General features: G+C 49.0%; 1 protein-coding gene across 1 annotated transcript; it reads left to right on the forward strand.

Moving 5' to 3' along the window:
* The first annotated feature begins 787 nt into the window (after nt 1-787).
* Nucleotides 788-6,644, forward strand: GJC3 (gap junction protein gamma 3). The gene is made up of 2 exons (XM_043915257.1): nt 788-1,039; nt 5,282-6,644. Exons 1-2 carry the CDS (start codon nt 900-902, stop codon nt 6,111-6,113), a joined length of 972 nt encoding a protein of 323 aa, XP_043771192.1. The 5' UTR covers nt 788-899; the 3' UTR covers nt 6,114-6,644.
* Nucleotides 6,645-10,094: the final 3,450 nt, after the last annotated feature.

Here is a 10,094-nt window from a genome sequence, read left to right on the forward strand (position 1 = left end):
AGAGATGTGCTTTTAGTTCTTCCCAATGGAAAGGGCTGCGAGAAGTTGCTGCCTCCTGCCTGCTTCTCATGCCCAGTGAGAGTCCAATGCGTGGACTCTGGACTGATAAATCAGAGAGGCAAGAGATAGGATATCCAGTAGATGAACAGAAGGCGGTGTGGTTGCGTTGGATACGGCCTATGTGCCCAGAGGTTTTTGGCCCTAGAGACGCATCAGTATTTCCTGTGGACCAGATGTGAACAGAAGAGAGCCAGTGAGAGGTTTCTTAAGTCCTGCTGAATAGTATCCCCCGAGGAGTGAACAGGCTTCAAAAGTAAAACATTCATGTGAGAATTCTCTGATGGTCCAGTGGTTAGGGCGTCATGCTCTCACTGCAGAGGGCCGGGGTTCAATCCCTGGTTGGGGAACTGAGATCCCTAAAGCCATGTAGTGTGGGGCTCCCCCCCAAAAAAAAATCATCTGGCAAACTGTAAAAAGAACAAATGACTTAAAAGGTGAAGATTATCAAGCTGGACTTGAACTTCTCCGTAATAATATTAAATGCTAAAAATAGTGGCACAATGCCCCACATCTCCACAGGGGCGGTATCTGGAACTGAGGTGTCGGAATTCTCCCAGGGAGCAGGTAGACGCCCATCGGGCTATGGGGGAGGCCCGTGCTATTTCTCCCAGCCCAGACAACCGTATGGAATGCTCTCTGTTGTTGCCTGCCAGCCCCCGCAATGAAAAGACACCAAAGCCTCTACCCCCTTTCGGATGATCTCCCCATTTCAGTTCACGTAGACGATGTACCCCTCACCCTTGACAACAGACGGTTGTTCTCCAGAGTCCACTCTTTAGCAGCTGGGCTGCCCGCCCCTCTGGTTGCATTTCTTTGACCCTGCACCGAGGCTGCCAGGAATGACAAGGGGTGGGGGAAGGAGTGGGTGGTGGAGGGAGGCAGGGCCTGGGGGAGAGCGAGGACCCTGCGGGCTCGGGCCTGAGGACTCTTCTGTCTGCCTCTTTCCTCTGCTGTGGGTGCTTTGGCTCGAAGCGTCCAGGTGAGTGCTGGGGCAGCGCAAGGCTGGGCTGGCCCAGGGCCCGGGGTGGTGGAGGGGGCTGCCCGGACTCTGGGCCGCGCAGTTGCAATTCTATTGCTCACGCCCACGCTGGGATAGCATTAACATTCAGACTTGACTCGCTAAGCCTGGGATGTGGCCTGAGGTTCTGCATACCTGGTGATGCCAGGGCCGCTGCACCTTTAACCACCCTTTAGCAAAAGCTCTAGAATGTTTTCAAGGCCAGGTGGGGTGAGCTGGTGGCAGGGGGCTGGGCCCAGCGCTGGCCTCAGTGGACATCCTTCCCTCACGACCATGTTGAGTCTTAACTCTCTCCAGAGGTGGCTTCTGCCCCCTGTGGAATCCTGGAATTTTTCTCTCCCCCCAAAAAAGAGATGCTCAGAAAAATTCTTAACAAAATCATGATGGAATTAAAAAAAATATGTTTATATATTTGAAAATCTCCTCAAACTCTGGGCTTTCCTCGTTCTCCCAACTCTTGAGCTCATAGGAACTGCTTCTAATGTCTTGACAGGGTTTAGATCCTGCCAACCCCCTCTTGAATAAATTGATTTGCCAACTATTTCTCCCCTCCCAGAAACAGAGTGGTCTCTTGAACTTTCTCAACAATGCTGAGCCCTCAGCTCCCTAGGTCCCATTGATTGGCCTGGGGTCTCTGACCCCCTGTGGGCAAAGATATGTTTCTGGGAGGAGGAAGAAGGTCTCAGAGAATGAGAGGGGTGGGCAGGATGGCTGGAATAGATGGGGAAAGCAGGGGGTCCCAGGAAAGCAGGGGAGGAGGGATGGCTATATTTGGGCTCCAGTTTCTCGGAAACTTCCCCTGGTCTGCAGACTCAGGAAGATGGGGCAGGATGTTTACTGCCTACACCCTCTAGGCCCCAGAATGCGTGTAGAAGAAGCCCTGTCCTGGTGCTAACAGCCGCGGTGCAAAGGACGCGGCAGGGCGCCCAAAGCAGGGGTGCTCAGGCAAGTCCTCCTGTCCTGCTTTTTCCTGTTCTCTCCATCTGTGGGGAAACCTGGAGGCCTCAGCTCAGTTCTGAGAGCCTCCCAGAGAACATCTGGCTGTCTGGCTATGGGTCTGGGGTGGGCATGGGCGAGAGAGAACAGAGGCAGGGCTTCTGGAAACCACTCAAACTCCTGATGCTTGGAACATGCCGGGGCTGCTCTCTGTTAAATCCCAGGTCTGCTGGGATGTGTGTTTGGAGGGTGCTGGACCTGCACTTTGAAATGAGATGAGGCTGAGAGTTTCTGAGTGTTTACTAAATTAGCATTTAGTCTGGTGACTTGCTGGAGGGCCCGAGGCAGAAACCCTGGGAGTTCAGTCCACCCGCCCCGCCCCCCCCGCACCCCCCCCCCCCCCCCCCCCCGCAGCAACAAGTGCTGGGACCCTTTGAACTCAGCAGTGGGAGGGGCCGGAGGCATCGTCACAGGAGGACCTGGAAATGGGCCGATGATTATGCCCTGCAAAAGCCCTTGGAGATGCTCTGGTACAGACGTCTTGCTTTACGAGCTGGTAACTGAAGCCAAGAGGGAACAGGTGATAGATCAGTGCTACTCGGAAGCAGTGGTTCTCAGCCTGGGGCGATCTGCACCCCAGGGGACACTTAGCAATGCCTTGAGATTGTTGTGGGGGGGGGTTGGTGTTCACTGCTGGTATCTAGTGGACAGAGGCCAGGGACGCTGCTAAAGGTCTTATAGCTCATGGGACAGCTCTCCTCTGACAGGCCCCACATTAAAGAGACAGGCCCCACACCAAAGAGACAGGCCCCAAATGTCAACAGTGCGGAGGCTGAGAAACCCAGGACCAGCCTTGAAACGTGACCTCTTGTTTGGTCTGCTGTGCTCAGTCACCAAACAAAACTGAAACATTTATGAAGAAATCACTCCTTTCTAAGGAAAGCTTTCACTAAGCTTTCCCATCTAAAACATCTAGTGATTTATACTGCTGTCTTGATTTCCAAATTACAAACAGATTTTGATCCATATCTATTTACCTTTTATTATTTTCAATTATTCATCTTCTTCCTTTGAATTCTAAAAGAATTATCCAGTGTGCTTTCTAGCATGCTGATTTAGTTTTCTCCAGAATCTTTCCTATTGCCTTCAAAGATCAATCTGATGCTCTCTCTCCTACTCTCTTTGTAGTGGGTGCACTCATAAAGATCCATTTACTCTCATTTTTGAGACGTGTTAGGGATGAGAGGGGATAACCTTTTATCTTCAGTCTGCCATCTTTAATCATGGGACCAGTTTTGCATCTTTCTAGAGACTGGAAATACATTTTTACTGAAAAAATAAAATTTTACTGAAAAGAATTTTCAGCAGCCTGATACACTTGGAGTTTTCAGTCTGTGATGAAGAAGAAAGACAGGGACTTAGGGGGCAGGCAGAGGTTCAGACTCTGATTCTTAGTGGCTCAAAATACGGCTTCGCACAGTTGGTGGATGGTCATTTGAAGCCCTCAGAACTGTTTCTTGGAAGCATCTCAATGTCTCTTTTGATTGCACAGAAGTGACCATTCTCCCTAAGTTCTGGCATATGGCCCATTCTTATCTATAGTTTATAACACTAATAATCATTTAAGATTGCTTTGTGCATCTCTCTGGGTATTGTAATAGTTGATATGAGAGAAATTAGGTATGTCGCAGTTGCTGCCGTGTTAACATAGAAATTCAGATTATTAATATTAGACTTAACAGGAAGAAACTGAAGCAAGTTCAAAGTCAGAGAGGAAACAAGGATGGTTGGAATTACAGGAAAGGTAATTTTGGGGTCAAATCCTCAAAGAAGATGGAAGGAGTAACCCAGGGACACAGATTTGAAAGGGAGGGTTGCCTTGGACAAGTGGAAAGACACTTCTTTCCCGAAGATGCTACAGCAGGATGTGACTGTGAAGATAAAAGTAGCTGCAGGGTTTCACATTACAGTCTCTATTTTCTCTGGAATAAGAGCTTCTCACGGTCTCCTGAGGGTGAGGGGAACTAGGTGTGTGAGAGTCTGGGCTGATGGAGGAGAGTTAGGAAGAGCAGGTGGATGCTGAGGGCTGCTGAGAGGGCACAGATGAAAGATGGCAAACTGGCCTCACGGTGTGATGGCATTCTGTCCCGAGAACTGCAGGATTTCTGCAGCCTGTCCTCGACTCCAGTCACGTCTCACCACAAGGGAGATATAAGCCCAAGGAGCAATGAGGAAGCAGAGCCGAGTTTCGAATTTTGTCCAGTCAGCTCTGGCTCTGGCCCGAACCCCGTGACATTTAACTAGCAGATTCCGCCGGCTCTTCTTCCAAGTGGTCTCCTTTCCTAAGCTGCTCAGAGCATCAGACCACATAAGCGTCGACATTCGCTCTGTTCACTGGATCACCACTGACCCCCTGACCCAACCTCGTCTCCGTCTCCCCACGGTGAGGGGAGCAGAGGCCAGACTGACCCGCCTGTGAGCCCCTGGGGGCCTGGAGCCGGAGGAGGGCGGCGGCCGAGGAACGCACACCCCTCCCGGGGGCAGCGCCGATTTTGTTCCGACGACAAGGACAGGAGCACCCGACCTGGGGAGGCAGCGGTTTTCAGAGGACTCTGACTATTCAGCCTTTGGGAAGCGAGAGAGGAAGGGAGGGAAAGAGAGACAGAGACAGGCTCTGCTCTCCGCAGGTCCAGAGTTCCTCTCCCCGCAGGTCCAGAGCTCCTCTCCCCGCAGGTCCAGAGTTCCTCTCCCCGCAGGCCCAGAGCTCCTCTCCCCTCCTGCCCTTCCCTCAGGTCTCTTCCCACTTAGAGAAAGTCTCAGCTTCTGCAGAGGTATGGACACCTGGCTCCCCTGTGAAGGAAGCCCTGTGATCAGCTCTCGGTCCAGACATCCAGTGCGTGGGGGGTTATCTCCATGGCAAATGAAGGGCTGTGGTTGCGAATCCAAGCGCCACGGCAGGTGGATGGGTGGGCGGGCCTGGCGTCCGAAGCTTTTCCTTGGAGAGTCCTGCCGTGCCTTCTCACCAGAATTCCCAGCAGCACTGGAGCGGGGAAGAAGAGAAGGCCACAGTCCCACTCACTCACTATTAGTACTTTAGAGAGATGCCTCCGTAACTGTAAAGAGGTGCATTCAGCTCGTGGTATCTGATCAACCAGGTTCTCAGGGAGGAACAAGCAAGCCTGCGTCACCCGTCCTTGGGTCGGGAGTGAAGAGGGGGCCCGGCGCGCAGCGCCCCGACGCTCACCCGTGTCCTCTGCTTCCTAACAGGATGTGCGGCAGCTTCCTGAGGCGGGTGGCCGCGGAGGAGAGCCGGCACCCCACCGCCGTGGGCCGCCTCCTGCTTCCCGCGCTCCTGGGGCTCCGCCTGGTGCTGCTGGCCGCCGGCGGGACGGGGGTCTTCGGCGGCGGCGAGGAGCAGAGCGAGTTCGTGTGCCACACCCAGCAGGCGGGCTGCAAGACGGTGTGCTACGACGCCTTCCACCCCCTCTCCCCGCTGCGCTTCTGGGCCTTCCAGGTCACGCTGGTGGCTGTGCCCAGCGCCCTCTACATGGGTTTCATTCTGTATCACGTCATCTGGCACTGGGAGGCACCGGAAAAGGGGAAGACGGAAGAGGAGACGCTGAGCGGCCAAGGGGAGGAGGGCGGAGAGGCCGCGGGCGCTGGCAGCTCCAGGCTGCTCTGGGCGTATGTGGCACAGCTGGGGGTGCGACTGGCCCTTGAGGGGGCAGCCTTGGGGGGGCAGTACCACCTGTACGGGTTCACGATGCCCACCTCCTTTGTGTGTCGTCTAGAGCCCTGCCTTGGTAGTACCAACTGTTACCGCTCCCGCCCCTCTGAGAAGACCATCTTCTTGAAGACCATGTTTGGGGTCACGGGGCTCTGTCTCTTGTTCACGCTTTTGGAGCTTGTCCTCCTGGGCCTGGGGAGATGGTGGAGGATCTGGAGGCACAAATCCCCCTCTTCTAATTACTCCCCGACTTCAGAGAGTGTCAAAAGACGCAAGGCACCAACGGATAACTTCCCGGTGGTGGAAATAAGAGAACGGCCTGGAGAAGCAGGTGACAGGGGCTCTGAGGTCCCTCCTTCTGCCCGCCCCTGATGAACGGGTCCTGAAGGTCCCCCAGGGTGGGTCCCTCACCCTCTGGGGAGCACAACGCCCCCACGCTATAAAGTAGAAAAGCAGGTTCTCAGCAAGTGTGTCCTGACCACCCAACAGCTGGATGGTTCCTTCCAATGAATCATGGCCAGAGTGCTCAGCCCATTTTACCTCCTGCCCTTCCGTTAGGTCTCTTCCCATTTAGAAAAAGTCTCAGCTTTTGCAGAGTTATGAAGACTCCTGGCTCCGCTGTGAAGGAAACCCAGTGATCAGCTCTTGGCCCAGACATCCATTGAGTGGGGGTTTACCTCCATGGCAAATGAAAGGGTGTGGTTGTGAACCCAAGAGCCGCGGTGGCGGGGTGTGGGACCTGGTGTCTGAAGCTTTTCCTTGGAGAGTCCTGTCGTGCCTTCTCACCAGAATTCCCTGGTGTCAGCATCACAGCTTTCACAGGCTTGTTTCCAGAGCTGGCCAGCGGAAGCCTCCATAAAACAGTGCCTTTCCCTGTCCTGCACGTTAAATACTGACCACCGAGCTGGCATTCCTATTGCGGAGGACAGTCGTCTTTCCTGTCTCAATGGGTGTCCTCCTGTTTCCAGCTGTCCACATCCTCTGCTCCCCCCACCTTTGAAGTCCTGTAATCAAAAATGCCTCCAGTCTTGCTGCATAAATCTTATTCAGAAACCCTGGCTTTTCATGCATATATAACCCAGGGTCCTTTGATAGTAGATTTGATGTATTCAAACACTTGCCTACACTCTTTTGGAAGATCACTATGACTGCTTTTTAAATTCATAGTCCTCAGTATAACACAGAAATCACTACTGTTGATTCAGGGATAATAGTAAGGGACATTTATATCACAGTATGATTCAGTAGGTAATCTAACGCTGAATATCAGGCTTCTTTTTTCTTGAGTTTCTCAAGTCATTTCGGTCCAAAAGCTTCCCAGCTCCCACCTTTTTGCAGAAACACTTCCTTTCTCAGTTCTTCCTTGCCCTCAAATTCTCAACAATGAGAGGTTCCTAGGTTTGGAAATGGAATCGAAAGGATCTTCCAGTATATTAGGAAGGTTTATTCCAAAGGAAAGACATCTGGTTCCCCAGACACTCTGGCAACAGCTATCAAAATAATAATGTTTTCTTTCTGCTACACAGTGTTTCGTAAAGAATCCGGTATCTTGTATAGCCAGAGCCCAGCCAAGTGACCAAGGAAATAAAAAAGCAACTGACATCATTCTGAATTTCTCCTTGATGATGTTCCTTTTTTTTTTTCCATTTATTTTTATTAGTTGGAGGCTAATTACTTTATAATATTGTAGTGGTTTTTGTCATACATTGACATGAATTAGCCATGGATTTACATGTATTCCCCATCCCGATCCCCCCTCCCACCTCTCTCTCTACCGCATCCCTGTGGGTCTTCTCAGTGCACCAGGCCCGAGCACTTGGGTGATGTTCCTTTTTAAATAGCTTTATTGAGGTGTAGGTTACATACCATATAATTCACCCATCTGAAGTATACAATTCAATGACTTTTAGTATAGTCACAGAGTTGTGTATCCATAATACCAACAGTTTAAGAACATTTCATCAACTCAAAAAGAAACCCTAAAATACTTAGCTTTTACCCCCAAATCCCCATACCTTTTCAGACATAAGCAACCACTAATCTACGTTCTGTCTCTACAAATTTTCTTAGGATGGGCTTTTCATACAAATGGAATCATACAGTATGTGGTCTTTTGTTGACTGGCATCTTTCAGTTAGCATCATGTACTTCATTCCTTTTATGATTGAGTATTATTTCATCGTATGGCTATACCACATTTTATTTATTCATTTTTGAGGTGGTGGACATTTGGATTGTTTCCACTTTGGGGCTATTATGAAAAATGGTGCCATGAACATTCATGGACTAGTTTCTGTGTGAATACATATTTTCAGGGCTCTTTGGTAAATACCTGGGAGTGAAGTTGCTGGGGGATGTGGTAACACTTCTGTTTAACCTGTTAAGGAGCTGTCTAACTTTTTCCACAGCAGTTGTGCTAGTTACTCTTTTATATTCCTAGTAGCAATGTGTAAATGGGTTCCAATTTATCCACATCCTTGCCAACATTTGGTATTATCTTTTTTCCCAGTTTGATTTTTAAATTCTAGCCGTCCTAGTGGGTGAAATGATATTTCATTGTGGTTTTGATTTGTATTTTCCTAATGACCAATGATGTTGAGCATCGTTCCATGTGTTTATTGGCCATTTGTACAGCTGCTTTGGAGGAATGTTTATTTAAATCCTTTGCCCATTTAAAAAAAATTGGGTCGTTTGTAATTTTGTTGTTGAGTTCTTCTTGTGTGATCCTCATCACAAGTATGATTCCAAATATTCTCTCCATTCAGTGGGTGGTCTTTCACTTAACTGACAGCGTCCTTTGATGCACAGGTTTTTAATTTTGATGAAATCCAGTTTATCAATTTTTGTCTTTTGTTGCTTATGATTTTGGTGTTATAGCTAAGAAACTATTGCCTAATCCATGACTATGAAGATTGCATCTACCTTTCCTTCTAAAAGTTTTATAGTTTTAGCTTTACATTTGGGTCTTTGATTTTGAATTAATTTTTGTATATGTTATGAAACAAGGGTCCAACTTCATTCTTCTCCATGTAGATATCCAGCTGTCCCAGCACAATTTGTTGAAAAGTTTCTTTTCCCTACATATAATAGTTTTTGGCACCATTGTTGAAAATCAATTGCTTGGAGATGTATGGCATTGTTTCTGTACTCTCAATTCGATTCCATTGATCTATCTATTCTTATGGCAGTACCATGCTTTGATTACTGTAGCTTTGTAATAATGTTTGAAATTGGGAAGTATTAATCTTCCTGCTTTGTTCTTTGTTGAGATTGTTTAGCCAATTGAGATCCCTTGAAATTCCATATGAATAAAATTGTAAATTAGGGAGCCTCAACATTTTCAGTTAAGAAGGATATTCATTTCAGAAGTATGGCAGGAATGAGGACACAGAGACATTAAGGAGATACAGTGCAATACAAAGGCAGACATACAGACACACACACCACAGACAGTCATGTTTGCATCAGTAACAGATAAGAGCACCTCTTTCTTGGCTCATATTTAAAACTCAGATTCCTTCTCTTTCTTTTTTTCTCTCCCTTTTTTGGCTGCACTGTGCAGCTTGTGGGACTCAGGATCTTAGTTCTCCCCACCGGGGACCAGGAATGGAACTTGGGCTCCACAGTACAGGTGCAGAGTCCTAACCACTGAGCCACCATGGAATTCCCGCAGATTCCTTCTCAATATGGTATTCCAATTCACAAAGAAAATGCAGCTATCAGTTTTATCATTTAAACATTTAAGACATTCCGTAGAACTTCCATCAAACCCCAAAACAGCGACCACAGGAACCCCCTGTCCAAGTCACCTGATCATACAGTTGGTAACCACTTATGGAGCATGTTACACGAAACGCAGGATCTGATTTGGGGACACAAGAAGAATGAAACATTTCTTTCATAAGAAAAGGAATAGAGTGGGAAGAATAAACAACTGAGCACCTCCGAAACATAAGATCAAAACTCCACGGAAGAGAAACAGATAATTCCCTGAGATGGGCAAGCATCTTGCTTGTTGAAAGCCTCAATGGATGCTCCTTTGGAGAGCAAAATGGTTACTGTCTTCAAGTTGGGTACCAAAAGTCAATTCACTTGTGCTTCTGAATCTTTTTTTAAAAAACTATTTATTTTTGGCTGTTCTAGGACCTGACTGCTGCGTGGGCTTTTCTCTAGCTGTGGAGAGCGGGGACTCCTCTCTAGCTGTGGTGCCCAGGCCTCTCAGCGCAGTGGCTTCTCCTACTTCAGAGCACAGGCTCTGGAGTGCTGGCCGCAGCGTGTGGGCCCAGCAGTCGCGGCCACCCAGCTCTAGAGCAGAGTTGCGGCGCACAGGCTTAGTGGCTCTGCAGCATGTGG

This window comes from Cervus elaphus, chromosome 10 (genome assembly GCF_910594005.1).
Source record: "Cervus elaphus chromosome 10, mCerEla1.1, whole genome shotgun sequence".
Lineage (NCBI taxonomy): Eukaryota > Metazoa > Chordata > Mammalia > Artiodactyla > Cervidae > Cervus > Cervus elaphus.

Bases quoted from the DNA above. Each gene is read 5' to 3' on its own strand.
- GJC3 (XM_043915257.1), top strand. From the start codon at position 900: ATGACAAGGGGTGGGGGAAGGAGTGGGTGGTGGAGGGAGGCAGGGCCT. The intron at 1,040-5,281 runs GTGAGTGCTGGG...GCTTCCTAACAG, and splicing joins CTTTGGCTCGAAGCGTCCAG to GATGTGCGGCAGCTTCCTGA.